Source organism: Chionomys nivalis, chromosome 23 (assembly GCF_950005125.1).
Source record: "Chionomys nivalis chromosome 23, mChiNiv1.1, whole genome shotgun sequence".
Lineage (NCBI taxonomy): Eukaryota > Metazoa > Chordata > Mammalia > Rodentia > Cricetidae > Chionomys > Chionomys nivalis.
Window position 1 is genome coordinate 19,100,083 of NC_080108.1, and position 20,349 is coordinate 19,120,431.

Here is a 20,349-nt window from a genome sequence, read left to right on the forward strand (position 1 = left end):
AGAATTCTCCTTTTTTGTGTGAGACAGGGTCTCATGTATCTCAGGCTGGCCCCAAACCCATTGTGTAGCTGAGAACCATCTTGATCCTCCTGCTTCAACCTCCCAGGGGTTGAGATTGCCAACCTGTTTTGTGCAGCCCTAGAGATCAAACCCAAGGCTATGTGCATGCGTGGCAAGCCACTCTACTAACTGAGCCCCACTGCCAACCAGCCCCAAGTCTAATCACAGCACAACACTTGGACAGTGTTGGCTGTAACCTACAGCTCACCTCTATCCTTACTATTAATAGAGACTTATTTATGATTTAAATAAGACTTGTCTTCAAATTACTTGAAATCAAGTTTGCTTGTCTTAAGCCATAGCTCTTGATGAATCAGCTCTATTTGGTTAATTATTTTGTAAATACCATTGGCTTCCATCTGTGTAAGTTCTACATCCGCAGACCTAACTAACTGCTGATTGAAATGCACGCCACGGACAACTGCATCTGTACTGAACAAGTACAGACTTTGTCGTTATCATGATTCCCTACACAATGTGCTCTAGTAGCTACTTGCATAGCATCCGCCTTGTATTTGATGTTAATGGTTTAGAAAAGACTTACGGTACATCGAAGAATGGGTGTGAGTTACAGACCAATAATATACCGTTCTATATAATAGATTTGAGCGTGTGTAGATTTTGGTGTCCAGTACAGACACCAAAATAAATGTGTAGAGTATGAAATGGTTTACTTGGTAAAAAGTGTTTGCCATGCAAGTCTAAAGACCTAAGTTTGAACCCCCAGAGTCTATGTAAAAGCTGGATGAACGGCACAAATATCTAACTTCGGGTAAGTGGGAAGCGGAGATAGGAGAATCCCCAGAAACTCTGCAGGCCTGCTAACCTGTGGTAGGAAGGCAAGAAGGAGATGGACTATCTCAAAGTGAAAGGAAAGTACTGACCCCCAAGGCTGACCTCCATATGCATGCTTTGGCATACGTGCATCTGCATTTACACACACACAATACATAAGTAAATAAATAAGGCATCAGTGCAGAAAAGATAGGGCTAACCTAGCATCATCCAGAATATATACATCAATTGAGGAGAGCTGATTGAAGACCATGTGCCAAGAACTCTACTTACTAGAAACTTGAGTAATTGTACTTATTTTCAAAGTACAGAAACCAATCTCCAGTTTTTAGGAGCACCGATAAAAGAGGAGGTTTTGGTGGCTTACGAAACCATGCTGTAATGCAAATAGACCACAGTAAATAAGATGGAACCATGTGGCCTCCACACCACTGTCAGGCCCTGCTGAGACGTAAGGCAGTGCACAGCTCCAGGGTGTGCATGCTGCAAGCCAACTCTCCTGAGTCCCTGGGCACCTACAGTGGTCTGGGAACCTCTTCCAGGTTAGGTTGGGCAATGAGGAAAGTGTACCTGGGAGGCGGGGTATGAGCGTGGTAAACATTTAGGAGAAGAACATTACAGTAGATGAAGAAGACCTAGCATACAATGTGGATGCTGCTCAGAGGGGCTCAAGGTCTGGGAATGGGGAGGGAAGGTCAAACATTCTGGGACTGTCCCAGTACCAAGAAGTAGACCAAAACCTAGAGTACCAGACTGTAAATTATAGACTCCCTGCTGTGGCTCTCCCTACTGTGGACACTCTAGCAGTAAAACCTTTAAGCTGATCTTATTAGTTACTATGTAGGGTATGATCAAATCAAGGCTGTTAGCTCAGACCCCCATGGATTGCGCCGGCCCTGTAGATAAGACCTGAGAGGAAGACTTGATTTGGTTCATACTTATTTTGTAAAAGATAAGAGATTCACTTCTTTCTTGACACTGATAATGTTAAACCTATTCTCTGACTGCACATAGAGTGTATATGTTGCTCATATATTGGGCATGTTGACTTATACCTAAATAATTTGATGTATAAAACTTATATATGTAACAGTTTTCACCTTGGGGGGAAAATTCCCAAACAGATCTCCTTTTGGAGTGGAGTGAGGGACAAAAAAATCTTGTAATTCCTTAAAAGATACCTGACTATCTCATGTGAGCCCCTGAAGTTGTGGCATTGAAGAAGCCAGATAGAGCAGCCTGTTTTAGTAGAAGATGGCTTACTTTGTAGGATATTGGTGAGTTTTGAATCTAGAGTTCTCAAAGTTACAAATGACCTACATAAAGATAAAGATTCTGGCCTGAGCCACCCAAGTGCCTTTGGGTGTTGTTTAAAGAAACAGGCAAGAGTGCATCAAGAAGGAGTCTCTAATGAGGTCTCGAGTAGGCACTCAACACGTGTGACCTTGACCTTGCTCTCTGTCCCTCCCCACAGTGATCCCCAAGGTCACCAAGCACCTGCTCTCAAACCCCGTGTTCACCTGTATCGTCCTGGCTGCCTGCATGGAGATTGCTGTGGTGGCTGGCTTCGCTGCCTTCCTGGGCAAGTACCTGGAACAGCAGTTCAACCTCACCACCTCCTCTGCCAACCAGCTGCTCGGTGAGTGGGTCTCTTTGCCCTCCGGTCATACCCAGATGCTCAGAGAATGCACTGAGAGCCAGGAAGTGTGCAGGGCTATGCTAAGCCAATAGTGGTGTGGTGTATCTGTGACCTTTCTTTGCAAGGAACTTCGGAATGAGATTTTTTCATACTTGAGACAAATACTAAAAACGTATTATAGGGTCTGCGAGATGGCTGAGCAGGGAAAGTATTTGTTACTCAAGGCTGGTGACACAAGTTCAAAACCCAGAACCCACCTTTGGAGATGAGAATCAACATGGGTACCATGACACACTCAGGCATAAATAATAATAATAATAAATTTAAAAACAAAACCATATTATAAGGAAGAACAACAATAGAAGGTACATGTAGGAAGCATTATGAGAGGCCAGGAAGTCCCTTGACTGATGTGAACGGGAGATTTTGAAGCACATATGAAGAAAGCAATCAAAGTCCATGTTAGATTAATAGATTTTTATTAGGCTAAGGAATGATCTCAGCACCATACACCCCACAGCAGGGACTTTACATATTGAACTATTTCTACAGCCCCAGGAGTTGTTTTGGTTCAAAGATTCTTTACGTCATTTTAGGTATGCATGCTTTGCCTGAACGGGTATGTGTGCGCCGTGTGCATTCCAGGTGCCTGCAGGTCAGAAGAAGGTGTGGGGTCCCTTTGAGCCAGAGTGATAGGTGGCCATGAGCATCAAACCCAGCCAGTCTAGCCAATGGGTAAACTCTTGAGTTCAGTGAACCACCCATCTCAAAAAACAAAGGTGCAGAGGCTTAAAAAAATAGCTCAGAGGTTAAGAGCACAGACTGCTCTCTGAGTACCCGGGTTAAATTCCCATCACCCACACGGTAGCTTAGAACTGCTAATACCTTGAGTGTCAGGGGATTTAGAGCTCTCTTCTGGCTCCTGGGCATTAGTCATAGCATGGTACACAAGCACACATGCAGGCAAGATACCCATATACATAAAATAAAGTAAATTTTAAAATAAAATGGAGAGCCATAGATAAAGGTACCTGACATTAGCCTCTAGCCTTCACATACCTATGTACACCTGTGCGTGCACACACACATGCATGTACACACACACGGGGGGGGAGGGGGGGAGAGAGAGAGAGAGAGAGAGAGAGAGAGAGAGAGAGAGAGAGATTCCTCCCGTTGCTTCACAAAATGGCCCATAAATAACAAAGATTCTGGCTGGCATGATGAGGGAAATGCACATTGAAACCTCAAGGAGGCGCTATGACACACCAACTAGATGATAGCCCCGAGTGTTGGGGAGGACGAGGAGGAACTGGAACCCACACTGGGATGGGAATGCACAACAGAACCTCTGCTTCGGGCGGTTTTTACACCCTCCATTAAAGCTCAGCATATGCCTGAGCTGTGATCCATCAGTTCCGTTTCTGGGCACTTCTCCAACAGAATGGAGTGTTTAGGTCCGCTCATTTGCATATGCATATATAACAACGTTCGGAGCGGTTTTGTGCATAATTCTCTCAAACTGGAACCAGCCCAAATGTCTGTCTACAGCAGAATGGGTAAATAAACTATAGACTGTTCATTCTATACCACACAGCTTGGGAAAGGACGAACTCTCACACAGACGTCCATGTAAATGGGTATGAGTTTAAATTTGTCACACACAAAGAGAATTTATAGGTCGTAAAAAAAAAAAAAAAGAATCGTCAATTAAGATAAAAGAAGCGAGAGCCACAGTTGTCCTTGAGGCTTACAACTGGGCGGAGGTACTCAGGAGCCTCCTAGGCAGCTGCGCATATATGCATGTGTGTGTGTGCATGTGCATATGTGTGTGTGTGCGTGTGAATACAGATACACATTCACACATATGCATGTGAGGCCAGAGATCCACAGCAGGTATTCTCTTCAGTCCCTCCACACCTTAGTTTTCCATGCAAAGTCTCTCACTGGCTAGCGTGATGCTGGGCTCCATGTGTCTCCCTACAGCCCAGCACTGGGGTTCCAAGTGTGCACCCCTACTCCTGGCTTTTATGAAAGTGCTGAGGATCAAGCACTCCCAAGCCCCAGGAGTTTTAAGCTTGACCTGAATGCTGGTTGTGGGTGCGTTTGCATATTGGAAAGTTCAGCATCATGGTCTTGTGTGTTTCACATCTCAAATTAAAAAGAAATTTAAACCCTTACCATCATGATAACATGCTATAGTTTTTTCCTCCATGAAAACTGAAGAGGAGGAATACAAGTTTTTTGTGTTTGTTGTTGGTGGTGGTGGTAGTGGTTTTTGTTTTTTGGGTTTTTTTTTTTTTCTCCTCTCTTTTCACTAGTCATTCTTGCCACCTACCCTTTGGTCAGAGTATGAGCAAAATGCAGCTTCTTAATACTTGCAGAATGGAGGGGAAAAAAACCCACTTCTCCTTATGGTGAAAGCTGTAGTGTTTGCTGTCTCTAGGATCTGGGGTTTGGCTCTGCAGCAGCACCCCAGAGGTTATCTCCCACCTCCTGGTTTCTCTGCTGCTACGTCTTCCATCTTGATTGTGCTTGCACCGTTGCATCTTCAGGGCCAGGTCCTATTTTGGAACAAATGCCTAAGCTTTCTATCGACACACAAATCAATAGTCTCCAGGGCAGAAGGTCAGAAAAACAATTCTGCTACCTAACATCTGTTTGTTTCCCAATGGTTCCTGCTTGTTAGAGTGCTTAACAAGGTGGGAAGAAAGGGGGTGGGGATCTCTTCGTAGTCTCCAGGCAGACAGCCAGCATCTCCTGTTTCTATGTCTAGCCAATGGCATAGATCCAATCAGTGTGTACTAGGGACAGCCCACTGCAGGAGGGGCGGGCAGGGTGTGCTAGGGGATGCTTATGTAGGGAGATGCTCTCAGAATAGCTCCTGTGCTCCTGGAAGATAGTGTGTGTGCAGTACTATGCAGGAAAGACTCTGGGCCACCCACAAAGTCATCAGCAAATGGGTCAGAGTTCAGAGAAGAGCAGTGTAGACAAGCCAGGGGCCGATGACATTGATTTATGAGTATAGATTAAAAGGGCTCAATCTACATAAGTTAATCTAATGAGCATTAGTTTTGGTCCTGTGAAGTTCTGGCAATGGCCAGGGGTGTTAAGGATATGTACACACATCATAGAGGAAGGGAAAGGGAGGCTAATAGTGACTGGGAGAGGAGTTGCTGAAATCCTGTTGTTGCCATGGTTACCATCATCACCAGGTGACACCCCCACTGTCTCAACTAGAAAATGACACAAAGCCCAAGATGCTCTCCAGGAGTAGGCATGTTGTCACCAAGGCTTATCCACACAGATCCAGGCTGCTCACAGATTCACTCTTTCTCAAAGGGATGTCTGAATGCTGGCCAGCGCAGGGTGCTCTATTAGACTCTGGGATTTGGGCTGGACTGAATGGGACGCAGAGGGTACCCTTCCTCCTGGAAACTCCATGCTGATAGAAGAGGAGAGCAGGATACAGGATGGGCAAAAATAAACACAGCAGTTTTAGATGTCAGGGAGAACCATGGCAACAGGAATTCTGCCTAGGGACAACAGGAGACTGTTACTGAACCAAGAGCTCCCTGATGCCAGGTAGACCAGCTGGATGGCTTACCATGGACATCCCCTGTCTCTTCCTCCAAAATGTACAGTTACAGGTGGGCCACCACCACCTGCCCATGAGATCCCAGAGGTGGGATCTCACTGGTACCACGGGTGTTTTATCCACTGAGCCATGTTTCCTGCCCCAGATCCTCAGATGGTCATAAGTCCCCTTTGTATGTCACCAGAGGAGTGGGGGCTGATGCAGCTTCTTAGGAGAGGGGGAGACCATTCCAGGAAAGATGGACAAGTATGTCCTAGGAATAGAAACAATGTGTATGCAAAGACTGCGGCACTCTGGGCACCTAGACATTTCCAGGGAGAGAAAGTAGAAAAAAAAACGGGTGTGGTTAGAGTAGCCAGTGGCCTGGGCTGGGGATGGAGGCTCACAGGACAAGATCATGTGGAAACTAAGCTCAGATGTCAGAGACAGCCAGTAGCACACAGATCTGTGTCTGTTTCAAGCATGGCCAGGATAGGGCCTTGGCAAGCTAAGCCTTCCCAATTTTATTTTCTTACCGTAATATGAAAAATTAATTTGCATTCCCTCAGCACGTACCAGCTGGTAATGTAGTCGATTGACCTAGGGGTCGGTTGATTGGCAGGGGGGAGACAGCCTAGGCTGGAAAATTGGCCATGCATAATCTACACGGTAGATAAATGACACTCAGTAATTTAAAGACAAGTCGCAGACGAAATGAATCAGAAGAGAACCCCAACAAAGAGGAGATTGGGATAGCAGCGTCCTTTGGTTCTCTGACAGTACTCTGGGTCTCTGAGAGTCCTGGGAAACAGTTTTTGGGCCTGCTGCCTATGAGATAGCTCAGTGTAGAAGAGAGAGACTACGTATACTCACTAATTATTAACCAGGTATTGCAGAACATAGTGATGTGACTGATACCGCTTCCTGAGGCGTGGCAGAACTGGCTAAATGGTGTCCTCCAGCCTTTGGCTTAAACAGCTTTGGAGCCTATGAACTGTCCTTGCCTTGCCTCACTAGAAGAGGAAGAAAAAATCCTCAGAGTGTGGGTGTGTGTATTTCGTGTGTGTATGTTCACATGTATAAGTTTGTATAGGTCTGAGAGTGTGTGAGTGTGTATGCTGAATCCATGTGTGTTCACATGTATAAGTGTGTATCTGTCTGCAACTGAAGTATATGGGAATGTGTGTGTAGGCAAGAAGTTGATGTCAATCTCCTCAGCTACTCCCCCACTCAATCTTTTGAGGTGGAGTTTCTTGCTGAGCTTGGCACTTTGACATCTTCCGCCAGTCTACCTTTATGGTTTGTCTTCAGGATCTTATCTCTGTCTCCTATATATTGAGACCACCAGGCCTGCTTGGCATTTCTGTGGCTTCTAAGGATCAGAGCTCCAGCCTTCATGGTTGCATGACAGTCACTTTGTCTACTAAACCATCTCCCCCTCCCTAAACTCTCAGATAATCTTAAGTCCCCTTTAGGGGTCACTGCAGATATGCCCGGAGATGCTCATGTGGCATGGTGACTAAGGATCTGAGTTCCATGCTCAGAACTCAGATACAGTGAGAAACATAAAAGCCAAAGCGAGAGAAGGCATCTCAAAAGTAGGTGCCTGAGAAATAACACCCAAGGCTATCCTCTGGCTTCTATGTGATACAGGCACATATGTGTACATGCACACAAACACATTCACATGCATGATTCACAGAGAAGTTGAACTTCGTAGGATGTGCCTTTAATCCCATTACTTGGGTAGCTGAGGTAAAAAGATTGCCAAGTGTTTGAAGCTAGTCTGGTCTATAGAATACCACCAAACAGATAAATGGATGGATGGATGGGTGGGTGGGTGGGTGGGTGGATGGATGGATGGATGGATGGATGGATGGATGGATGGATGGATGGATGGATGGGTGGGTGGATAATATAGATGTAGATAGATAGATAGATCTATAGATATAATTAATACAAAGACCATACTATTGCTCCCCCAGATCTCCTGGATTTCACACCTGGGTCCCTAGCTTTCCAGATTCAACTCGTGTATCATGTACATTGGCCCCACGTACATCCTTTTGGATGGCATTAGGCATGGCGTGCCAGCAGTGTGTGTTTTGGCTCACAATGACTGACTTTTCCGAATCTGTCTCCCCTTGTTTTCTGGGAGTTCTCTGAGGACAGAAATAAGGCCCATCATGAAGACACTGGGGTTACATGAAGTCACAGAGCCCTTGCCACCTTCCAGCCCCTCTTCTGCTACTCATACCCCACTGTTCTCCTTCTTCAGGGATGACGGCAATCCCCTGTGCCTGCCTGGGCATCTTCCTGGGTGGCCTCTTGGTGAAGAAGCTGAGCCTGTCTGCTCTGGGGGCCATTCGGATGGCCATGCTGGTCAACCTAGTGTCCACGGCCTGCTACGTCTCCTTCCTCTTCCTGGGCTGTGACACAGGCCCTGTGGCTGGGGTCACTGTTCCCTATGGAAACAAGTAAGTATCTAAACTCTTAGCTTGACCCTGCCCAGGGGCAACAGGGACACCAGGGATACCTTTACTGTAACTGTGGCTTACAAAACTAGCTTAACCCTGCCCAGGGACATCAGGACTCTCTGACTCAGGCTAATAGAGCTAGATTGGTTGCTAGTGATGCTGAGAGGAAAAGCCCAGGAGACCTTAATTTCTTCTTGTTGTTGGAAGACTCAGCCTGTCCTTTGAGAGCTGACCTTTTCTCCCCACCGTGGCAAGGCAGCCCCAAGAGCAGGGCAGTGGCTCATTCTCCAGTCCACTCGCTCTTTCTGACATTTGACTTCAGGAATGATGCGAAGATAGAAAATAACAATAAACCTTATTTCGAAATTCAGTTGAAAATAAAAGACAGAATCAATTTCAATAATTCCTACCCGAGTTAGAAGCTGCCACCCGACTCACATAGTCATCACTAAGTCTGGCCCTTGGTGAGCATGTTTAAGTGGTGGAGGAAGAAAGGGACAGAAAAAAAAAAAACAAGGAGGGAAGGCAGGGGGTGTCAGAGACCAGCTGGTTGCTATGGTGTCTCTTTCCTTATGCCCTGGCTGTTATCCCAGGACTGTGGACCTGAGTCCCCATAGAGATTGCTCTTCAAATAGATTATGGGGTTATATTATCTCTATGCTCAGTGTCTCCTTTCCTTGTGGGACTCTGAGACCACCCTGAACTGTGGCTACCCTGTAGGTTACAGTCAGGCTGTGGGGTCTAGCCCAGACAAGCTGCACCGTGGCTACCCTGCAGGTCACACAGTCAGGCTCCTCCTCCAGGCAGGTCACTGAGCTGCACTAAGGAGCCTGGAGACTGGGAGAGCTGGGTCTCAGCTGCTACCCTTTGAGAATAAAGTAGGAAGAGCAGGGAGAGGCAGCTTCTCCCAGACTTGGGTGCATGTCAGGCAATCCCCCCTCCCAGTTCCTCACACACAGAGAGTCCCCTCCGGCTGGCAGTTCACTCTGAACAGCACCCCTCCCTGTGGAGGGCCAACAGTACAAGCGGTAAACTGTAGTGATTAGAACTGCACGCACCAGGTCACGGTATAATGACACGGTGCCCAATAAACGAAAAACATATAAAAAGCTCAAGGCCTGTGTTCACACTACCCAGCTCTCGCGCATTTTCCACACTCAGACACTATATACATCCGGATGGACAATTCAGCTGGTCCAGCCTCAATTTCCCTTTTGATCTCTCCAGTTTATGTGTTCTTGGTATCTGGTCTTTGTAATAAACAGGCACGTATAAAACACCCTAGCACTCATTGTATTTCTTGGTATAGTGAACCTGTAGGAAGGTGGCTGTTGGAGCCAGGCTGGACGTCCTATACACAGGAGAGGGAGAAACAGGCGGGCATGGGGGCCTCCATCAGTGCAGAAGGAGTTGTGGGGAGAAGGGTGGCCATCTAGAATAGTGTCCTGGAGTGGACAACCCTAAGCTAAGCCCCAGCCGCCATCAGTCATAGGGCACAAGGTTACAAACTACAAAAAAAAAAAAAAAAAGTCCCCTCCTCACTTTGATGGAAGACCTAAAGGGGTACAGCAGCGTGGGCTCTTGGCAGTGGCCCTGGACAGGCACTTGCAGGTCAGGGCTAAAACAGGAAGAATGAAAAGGGAAAGGCCAGGCAGACCAGGGCAACATGCTGAGCAAGGGTACCACAAAGCCCGGCAGAGCAGAATGCCCTCAACAGTCCTAGTCCACCCCAACTTCTAAGGAGTCCCCTTTAACTCTTCATTTCCAGCTCAGCGCGTGGCTCGGCCCTTGACCCCTACTCTCTGTGCAACAAGAACTGTGAATGCCAGACCGATTCCTTCACCCCAGTGTGTGGGGCCGACGGCATCACCTACCTGTCAGCCTGCTTCGCCGGCTGCAATAGCACGGTAATTGAAGCCTCGGGCTGGCGGGGGGCGGGGGGGTAGGATCCAGGCAGCCCCAGCTGCTCACAGTCTAGAGTCTTTGGCTGTTTCTTTGCCCTGGTCTAACATAGAATCCTCTATCGGGAGATAACAGGACATGGCAGTTCCTCGGGCCTTTGCTAAGTCAAACGGGCTTCTAAAATACTCCCCAGAGCAACCAAAAGTAAAAGTCAAAGGGAACTATGTCCATGAAGCTGGAAAGAAGGGCACGAGGTACTTGCAAAAGGTGGCAGGGGATAAAGCTGTGTGCAGTGGTGAGCTGCCCACTACAGAATTAATTAATTAATGGGAAAGATGGGAAACCCTGACTGACTGAAGCTTAGCCTCCTTCACGCTTCTTTCTTCCCACCATGCCTTTCCTTTCCTTCCTCATTAGCACACATTTTTCATTTGGCCGCCAGCCCGCCATCCTCCACATTCTCTGTGTGAATGCCTTGCGCCAAGTGACCTGCCATGCTGTCCTGTTGCTCCCGCCTCCCAGGTGCCCCTTCCACCTGTGCGTCGTATGCTCCATGCTGCCTTGCTCCATTGCGGGCTGTCTGTCTTCTCATCTGGACCTGTGCCGTGGTCACCTTGCTAGCCTTCCAGGGCTGCCCCCTCCTACGTCCTCACGCTACCGCCAGAAGGATTCCTGGGACACTTCAGATGCCCCTTCCCCATGTTGCCCTGTGGGGCACTGAGCCCAGTTCACATGCATCTCCAGCTGTCTCTTTGCCCTCTAGATCAGTGGTTCTCAGTCTGTGGGTCATGACCCCTTTGGGGAGGGGAGACAAAAGGCCTCTTCACAGGGGTCACCTAAGACCGCTGAAAAACATAGATATTTGCAATTCATAACAGTATCTGAATTACAGTTATGAAGCAGCAACAAAAATGATTTTATGGTTGGGGTCACCACAGCATGAGGAACTGTATTCAAGAGTCGCAGCATTGGAAAGGTTGAAGTCGCAGCATTGGAAAGGTTGAGAACCAATGCTCTAGATGGCCATTCAGTCTTCTCTCACTCCTGTTGGACAACTCCTATTCATCCCTCAATACCCTCTTCCAATGCCTGCTACTCTGAAATGATCCCCTCTTTTTCCCTTTGGAGCTCTTGCTTTTGAGTCTCCAGACGCCTGTTCCTTCCTGAGTGTGTTTCTTTTGCTGTAGCAAGCGTCTGTCTGACTTTGATCCTTGGCTCTCTTGAACTAGGGACACTGTTGCTTCAGAAGTACTTGATAATTTCTCAGACAATGTGCAGATGGGAAGGGAGAGACACTTGCCAGGGGGGCTGCTTTCAGGGAACTAATTCGAGTCATTTCTTTCTGCCCTGCCTTGCCTCCTGCATCTTAAAGAGCAGCAGTTCCCTGAAAGGGTGGGGGAAAAAAAAAAGAATCATTTGTTTTCATTTTCAAAGATTTCATTTTTGCATGCTTTTAAAATTTAGATTCCTGGCCAGTCATTAACATATTTCCTATAAAGAAAATAAATCACTGCGGATTGGGGGTGGGGAAGACCCAGTTTTATAAACTAGATGATAAAGCAATTTCTTTATGTGAGTAGAAGGAAATATTAAAAGGGGGTTGGGACCTGGAGAGCGGTTCAAATAAAAGCACAAGTTATTATTTCTCCTAAGAACAACTTCATTGACATTTTAATATCCAGAATCTGTCAGCAGCTTCCGCCATTGTCCTGTGATGAACCCTTGAGTAACTCTGAGTAGCCTTGTCCTGAGACCCAGCAGGCCTTTATTCTGGGAGAGGGGGGCACACTGACCCAAACCTGAAGAGGTTTTTTTGAGTAGCAGTTTGTTCAAGCCACGTGTTCACTTGTGGCCACTGAAGCTGAATAGCTGGGAGAGGTGATTCCAGGACAGCAGGCTCAGGCTAAGCTCGGGACATGATACTCGTTCCCCAGACACCTGCTCTCCACTTCGTGACTCCAACCCTCACCTTGCCTGCTGGAGTGGCCATGGCGTTCCGCTTTTTGCCCACTGAAGCAGGCCTCTGGGTGGCCCTGGCTTCAGAGACAGAGTCTGTTCACCCTGAATGGGGTCATTGTAGTTGCTGAACCTTAAAAACAAGCCACTGGTGAGCTTGCAGGAACTGCAGGCTGAGAGCCTGGCTTAGGCCAGGCGCTGGGTTTCCCCTGCTCCACTTGTGACAAGGTGGCCTCCAGTCAAACGGATTCTTGGGACAACATCCAAAAATGAGCAAAAAATCTCTGAGGCAGTATTCAGAAGAAATGCCAAACGAGGGTATGTTCCTGGTGTTCCACCTTCTCTCCTCCTCCTCTCCTTTTAGCTTCCTGTCCTTTTGGTCTCCAGGACTACTCTTCCCCACGTGAAGGGGCCCCTCTTGCCTCTCTAATCTTCCATGGTTTCTTTCCCTGTCTCTAGAGACAGGCTGTCTCAGTACGGGCTCAGCCCTTCCCTGTAAGTTCCCTGGGCTCTTCTGGCCTGTCTGTATCTCTGCCTGTATGAGGTACTATGTATGACTGTTTGATCCAAACATGTGATAGCTCACCAGGATCATACAGTAGAATGTGGTGGGGATTCTGGGACCCTCCAAACCAAGCTCAGAATCTTTCTCTGCACTCAGCCACTCATCCTCAGGACGCTCATCTTTTTCCTACACGAAACAGCATCTTCGTGCTCGCCAGTCACACTCAATACATTCAGCCTTCACGTCTGCCCTGGCTGCCGCTCCAGCCTCATCCTCCCTTCTCTTCCTGTCTCCTAAGCAGCCACTTGTTAAATGATGCTCTTACTGACAGACAGGCTCTTCTTTGCCTCTGGACCTTTGCCATGCCATTCATGCTATATAGACTAGTCCCCCCTGTGTGTGTTGGTCCTGTCTTGCCTACCCACCAAGGCTCAGGCTTCTTTGTAATTTCCCTGCTCCTACAACACTGTCTCCTACCTCAACACCACTTCCAGACAATGTGTGTGTCCACCACACCTGTTCTCACCTGGCAAGATTTAAAGGTCAAAGGTGCCAATGGCTCATTGACTTCAGCATTACAGTCTCTTACCAGGCTTCAGGGATGGGGCTGTGTTGTAGACCTTTGACCCCCACAGTGTCAGAAATCCGGACAAAGACTCAGCCTTCCCAAGTGTCCCTTGGTGTTCCCATGCATCCTTCAACAGGTGACTCCAGTGGGTAGTGCTCTTGGGCAGCAGCTGGCAAGAAAGTAGACAGGATGTTCCTAATTTCAAGGTGCACCTTTGTCCTTACAATATTTATATTATCAGGACCCATGGAAAGTCTACCCCAGGCCTGCATTAGATGCAAACAAGCCAACCAATCAGATCATTGAGATGCTAATGAAACAGTCAGCATCAACTGTTCCTATCTTTACTTTCTTTATGGTCTTAATTGGGTTTTTTGTTTTTGATTTTCTTCTTTTACCTCTCAAGCGATAGCAGTGGAACTTTCTAGCCTGCATTTGCTGTTCCGTTTCTAAACTTTGTCATTGCCTGTGGTGAGGAGGGATGGCAGAAAGATGGAGTTGATTTTATCAGCCTCCTTTGTTATGAATATACTGCATAGATTGTTTGCAGACCGTTCACTTTCAGAAGTAATTATTCAGCAGAAAGCATGTTTGCACGCCGGAAGTTTTGCCCGTCGGACGGCCTGAATAATTGACTGGGAGGGGGAAGACGGCTTTTATTAGCCACCAATAGGTTAAAAGTCAGTACAAGCCAAACACAGCAGTTTGTAGGGTGTAAATGACAGGTGACTGATCTACCCCCATCCAGGTCACAAAATATCTATTGAGTGAATAGGTCCTGTGCAAGGAGAAGGATTCCACCAAGGAGCATGCTGGGATCTAGTGATTCCACCTCACAGTCCTCAATCCAGCCACATCTTAGAATCCCTGGGGACTTTTCCAACAGAGGGTCTGAGCTCTACTCAGAGAGTCTTCCATGTTTTTGGCATGTGATTTTTGTTTTTATGCCTCTCAAGTGTTCTTCATTTGCGACCAGGGTTGGAAGCCACTGTGGTAATAGACAGTTTCTCCACCTTGGCCTTGCTAATACTTTGAGGCAGACAATTCTTTCTCCCTAGGAGCTGTCCTGTATGCCAACCACATCAAGGACGCTTAGCCACATTCTTGACTTCATCCACCAGCCTTTCAAGTTTATCTGGCCACCACAGATGTCGTGAGACGTGGCCGCGTGTCCCTGGGGACACTGCAACCCTAGAAGAGGTGAGGCGTGTGCTGGGATCTCCAGCCTTGAGCTGTTGCGCTCTCTTCCGCACGTGCCAGACGGAGTGTCGGAAATGCCCTGTCAGCGTGTGCAGCCCGTGCAGCTGGCGCATGCTAATTAGGCTCGCACACCCTAAGGACCCATTTCTGGTGGGCTAGGCAAGATTAAACTAAGCGTTTAGCTTGGAGGCTTTGTATGTGGATCTAGATTTGGGCCTCTGTTGGAAGGCTGGAAGGTAGCCAACGGGTGTTCTGCAGCCATGAAAGGCAGTGGGAAGTTAGCTGCAGCTAAGACCTGGCTCATCCTTCCCTGTTCTCTGTGTAGTCATCATCCACATTAACAGCCACCCTCGCCTCAGCCACTTTTTCTTCTGTGTCTATTTTCTGGTCTGACCCAAACACTTGAGTTTGTGAACATCTCTCCCAGAGCATGGCCCAGCTCCCCAACATTGACTTAACAATCTGTGCTCGTCCCGGTAATGATACATGATAAGGACCTTGGGGACGCTCAAATAAAGCCCCGCTAGAGTTTTACCAGCTGTGACACCTGCCACATCTCAGGCCCAGTGCTAGGCATCACAGATGCAGAGATGAATCGGGTTCAAGGCCTGTATTTCCTGTACAATGCACTATGGTGTTTTCTAGAAGCTTGTACAAGAAAATAACAAAAAACAATATTCAGTCCAGCTTTATAGTTAAGTGAAAAGAATACATCAGAAACAATAGACCATAAAAGAAAAAATATTCCAGTAAAGAAAAAGAAAAAAATGGAAAAAATATTTAGAATTTTTTTGTCTTACTGCTCTTTTGGTTATTTGTTCTGATTCTCATTTTGGCATTTTGTAGTGGGTTTTGTTTGAAAGAAAGAGAGAAAAAGAACATGAAGTTGGGTGGGTAGGCAGGGAGCTTCTGGTAGGAGTTGGGGAGGAAACGTGATCAAATATTAAAATTTTAATATTTAGAATTTCATCTCAAATGTATATGTAACAACAATTAATGAGAAAAGAGGCCATAAATTTGAAAGAGAGAAGAGAGGTGTTTATGGGAGGGCTCAGAAGGAAGAAAGGGAAGGAGGAGATAAAGTAACTATATTATAATCTCACAAAAGATTTTAAATAAAAGATTGGGGCAGTAGAGAGGTGGCTGAGTCATGTAAGCATGAGAAGAAGAATTCAATATCTCAGATTCATGAATACAGCAGAAATGGCAGTGTGTGCCTACAGTTCCAGGGCTAGCCAACAGGGGGCAGAGGCAGAGGATCCCTGAGGAGCCAAATTGGTGAGCTTATGTTCACAGAGACCCTGTCTCCAAACCACAAATAAATTGAGAGCGATTGAGGAAGCCAGTCAATGTTGACCTATACATGCACATGCATGTGCAAATATAAACACAAAGGAAAAGCTGGATGAATCTATAAGCAGTTGCTTGTATCCGTTGATGACTACCTTGATGGGGAAGTAAGAAAATAGGTTTTGTTCATTTCTTCCGGATTTTCTGCGTATTTTGGAATTGCCCCTAAATGATCACATATTGCTTTTCTAATAAGGAAAAGTTTTATTTTTAAGCTCCAATATTAAGAGGAAGTTAAATAGAAATATATTTTAATATAAGGAAGTGATTAGGTAGCCCACTTAGTGGCCTTGTGCTGTTATGCCCCTAGGGTAGAAATGAGCTCTGTGGGAGACTGGCTAGAAAGAGAGAGGGGGGCCTTTGTCCCAGGGCAGGCCTTCGCCCTGAGGGTGAGCAGGCTTTTGCCTGGTGGCCCAGCCTTGAAGGATATCCCTGTACGAATGTCCTAGGGATACACTAGGGGTGTGGACCAATAAGAAGGTGCTTGCCTAAGTTGTACCAGGGTTGACTATTACATAATAATAAAAGTGGTCATAATAAATGTGTTTGAACCGGCATGGCAGAATTTGAAATCTAGAGACAGAACACAAGAAGGAGAGACATAGGGTGGAGGGTTCACTTGAACCTACGGTCACATCCCCCCTTTCAGTGCTGTACTCTGTGTCCTGCCTGTGGTGGAAGATCCACAGCAGAACTGCCCACCCCCCAGAAAGCAGCCCTGTGGCTGCCCTCCAGCAGGAGGTAAGTCACCTCTGTTGGGACAGGCCCCAGCCCTGGTCCTACAAGGGAGGGTGCAGGTAGACCAGGTCTTCCCCTCTCCTTGGCATCTTTCCTCCTGACCATTATCTTTCCATCGGTAATCTGCCAAGGAAAGAGGGCAGAGTATCTTTCTTCTCACGGTTATTTTTTTCCACATATCTCTGCTAGGAGCTGGTAGGAGGGTCACCAGGGTTCTTTATAAATGAGGAACGAGTTCCATACATGGGAATGCCAGGTTTGTCCCTGACATCCTAATATTGAAGAGGCAAAGGACTGGGGCATGGCCCCTAGTAGACAGGGACATTTATCTGAGAATGGCAGCATCTTCCTAGGCCTAGATTCCTTCACAACTCACCCAAGCTCTTCACACAACACCTGCAGTTTATTCCTACTTTTTTCTAGTTAACACTGTACCACCTCATTATTGCTTAATATAGTAATAATTAATATATTAACATTTTAAAAAATGAAGGTCTCCTAGGCAGAATCAGGAGGAAGCCTGGCTTACGTGGACACTCAGGCTGGAAAATCCCTTCTGGACCACAAATTAGGGAACAGTCATGACTTCCTGACATCTTAATGCTTCCAGAGTAAGGAGGCTAGCCATCTTTCTCTCACGTTTTCCTGCAAGGCTTTCTCACCAGTGACATCATCCAGCCCACACCATGCCCTCACAGACGTAATCCGTCACCCTGGGAATCCATTTCTCCTGGCCCATTCAGAATTGACCTATCAGTACTGAATGATGGGCCGCACAAAACAGCAGCAACTTCATTTGCCACGATTTGTAAGGCACGCTGACGAGTGTCTTGTTCTTGTAGGATGAGCTGTCAAAATAGCGTGCTTGCCTTTTCCCTCATCAGTAGAAAAACACATCCAAGACCCGGGGAATCAATGTTTTTTTGCACTGATGGTCTTCAGCTTTTATTGCCATCATGATTATCTGCCCCTGCCTTCTTGCATGTGTTAGAAGCATTTCTCCTTTGAAATCAGTGGCCATATGTGGGATCCAAAGGATGTAGCTTGCAGATAGGGGCAACTGCTCGTTCATTGATTTCTTCTTTTATTCTTTACTGGTGTGGAGTTTTTAATTTTTAAAATATACACAGCATTTGTAAGTTTTAAAACCATCGCGAATGAAGACAAACCATAAGAATTCTTCCCTCCTCTCTGTCCTCTCTTCCTCACTTCTCAACCTGCCAACAGACCGTACCCACCATAGGTGCAGGCATGCCGTTGAGTGCCCCTTAACTGAAACCCCTTTATGGTAATTTAGGGCTTAGGGTTCTTATAGATTTTATAGTCTTTGCATGTGTGTCATGAGATATTGATAAAATATGATCAAGAGGGATGCTCATGGGTTGGGGAGATGGTACGATGGACAAGAGCCCTGACTGCTATGTACACCTGAATTTGAGCTCAAATCAAAATAGCCAAGTAACCTTAGTGCCACGGCAGGCAGTGACAGCTCAACCCACTGTTCATTGACCTGCCAGGCTAGCAAAAGCAAGGTTGAGCTTCAGTGAGACACTCTGACTCAAGGTGTTAATTGCCGAAAGTGATGGTGTAAGAAACCTGCACTTCTGCATGCACATGCATGGACACATGCACTCACATATACAGTTTGTGTGTGTGTGTGTGTGTGTGAGTGAGAGAGACAGAGAGAGAGAGAGAGGAGAGAGAGAGAGAGAGAGAGAGAGAGAGAGAGAGAGAGAGAGAGAGATACAACCACAGGGGGCTAAGAGGTCCTTGGAGGTGCTGAACGTACTGTATTTTGGTTGCAGCCACTCCCATGAAGCCAAGTGAATGACATAATTCAGGGAATCATGTCAGTGCTCAAAAAAGTTTGGATTTGGGTATTCTGTATTGTATCTTCATATATTCTTACAGATTTTCAATGTGCCTAGAAGATCCTTCTTTGTTCCTGTGTTTTAGATTTTTAGTTAAGGATTTTTATGTTGGGCCTCTTTCCATCAGACCAAAAAAAAGTACTTTTTTAAAAAATAGCTTTGCAGTCTTCTATTATGTTGACCCAATAGAGCCCATTAAAGCAGAAATAGTTAAATATTTAGATAGCCATCAACTCTTACAAACCATAGTTGGTTTATGTCATTCATCTGTCACCCTGGGCCTGGGCAAGCCTATCTACTAGAAGAATCCTTGTGAGATTTGCAAGCCAGCTCCCTTCTGTCATCTTGTTCAACAAGCTTCTCAGGCCTTTTCTGTGAGCACAGGGCTCTAATTGTCCACGTGAAGGATGACAGGGTATTTTAATGACAGGAAAGCTAGATACTGATACCTCATACTGTGACAGCAGACAGAGAATCCAACTCTCTGGGGACAATAGGGACTACATCACTTCCCAGAAAAAAAAATCATACAGTGCAAAGACATTGCCTTGGAATAGGGGTGAAAAACCCAACCCTCATTGGACAAAGGAGCTTACACCTGTAATCCAGCAATTGGGAAGAAAAAAAAACTACATAGTGAGTTTGGGGTTAGCCTGGGGTACTTGAAAGACACAGGGAGAGAGAGGAATGGGGGAGGGAGACAGGGAGAGGGAGAAAGTGGTCCCTAGCCAAGTTGGGAATCATGAATAAATTGGAAATATAGTACAATTTCTTAGTACTTCACCATTGCAGGACCTGCCAGAGAAAGCTCTAGACACCTGTCATTCTGTCCACAGAATGTTCTAGAAGCATCTTCAATTTGCATCATCCACTGGAGGAGAGAATGAGCATCCACCCTCCTTTATTAAACTGAAGTGTACCATTTTCATACTCAGCCTCTCTGTCTACACAGGCTTCCCACTGCTCAGAGCTTCTCATGTTTGGGGGTGCTCCTACTAATTCTGTAAGAAATCATCTGCCTCAAGTGTGCACCCTGGGGAAAGTGAGGCCAAACATGTCCCCACCTGCAGTTCCTTCTGCAGCATTTGAGTCTTAGTGAAGATGCTAACATCCCTGAACACCTGAACTCCTAGGTCTTTTAGCTCCAGATTTCTCTTCTGCCACCTAAATACAAGTGAGCTTGCACTCTGAGGATGTCCCAGCACTCTTCTTTAGATTCACTACCAGAAGAGCTTCAAAGATGTCCCATGCCATGAGACCACCCGGCGTTTCCTCCTCAAATCCAATTGGTTCATCAAATGGAAAAACACACCCCGTATGTTCTTGCTCTGATGACCCAGGCTTCTAACCTCTCCTCCTTCTGAACCCTTTTCACATGAATCAGACCCTATCTGTTCTTGTGTAGATCCTTTGGAAGGATTCCATCCATTTCCAGCTTTGTGTCCTCACTGGTCCTATCCTGGTCTCCAACATCCCTCTCTGTGTGCAGCCTGCAGCTCCCTCCCTCATTCTATTCAGAGTACTGTGGGGAAGTGCCACAGACAGGCTGACTTATAAACCATAGTAACCAATTTCTTATGGTTCTGGAAGCTAGGAAATCCAAGATCAAGACACTGGCAGATTCTCTGCCTGGTGAAGGCCACTTCCTAGTTCTCAAGTGGCATCTTGTCACTGTATCTTCATGTAATTGAAAGATATAGTAGCTCTCTGTGGT

The 20,349-nt window shown here is 46.5% G+C and overlaps 1 protein-coding gene across 2 annotated transcripts in view; it reads left to right on the forward strand.

Moving 5' to 3' along the window:
• Slco3a1 (solute carrier organic anion transporter family member 3A1) overlaps window positions 1-20,349 on the forward strand; it is a 272,644-nt gene that overhangs the window by 219,454 nt on the left and 32,841 nt on the right. For both annotated transcript variants that reach the window (XM_057756255.1, XM_057756254.1), the window contains exons 5-7: window positions 2,330-2,494; window positions 8,347-8,545; window positions 10,314-10,452. In XM_057756255.1, the coding sequence (XP_057612238.1) occupies window positions 2,330-2,494; window positions 8,347-8,545; window positions 10,314-10,452 (503 nt within the window). The remainder of the gene's footprint in view (window positions 1-2,329; window positions 2,495-8,346; window positions 8,546-10,313; window positions 10,453-20,349) is intronic.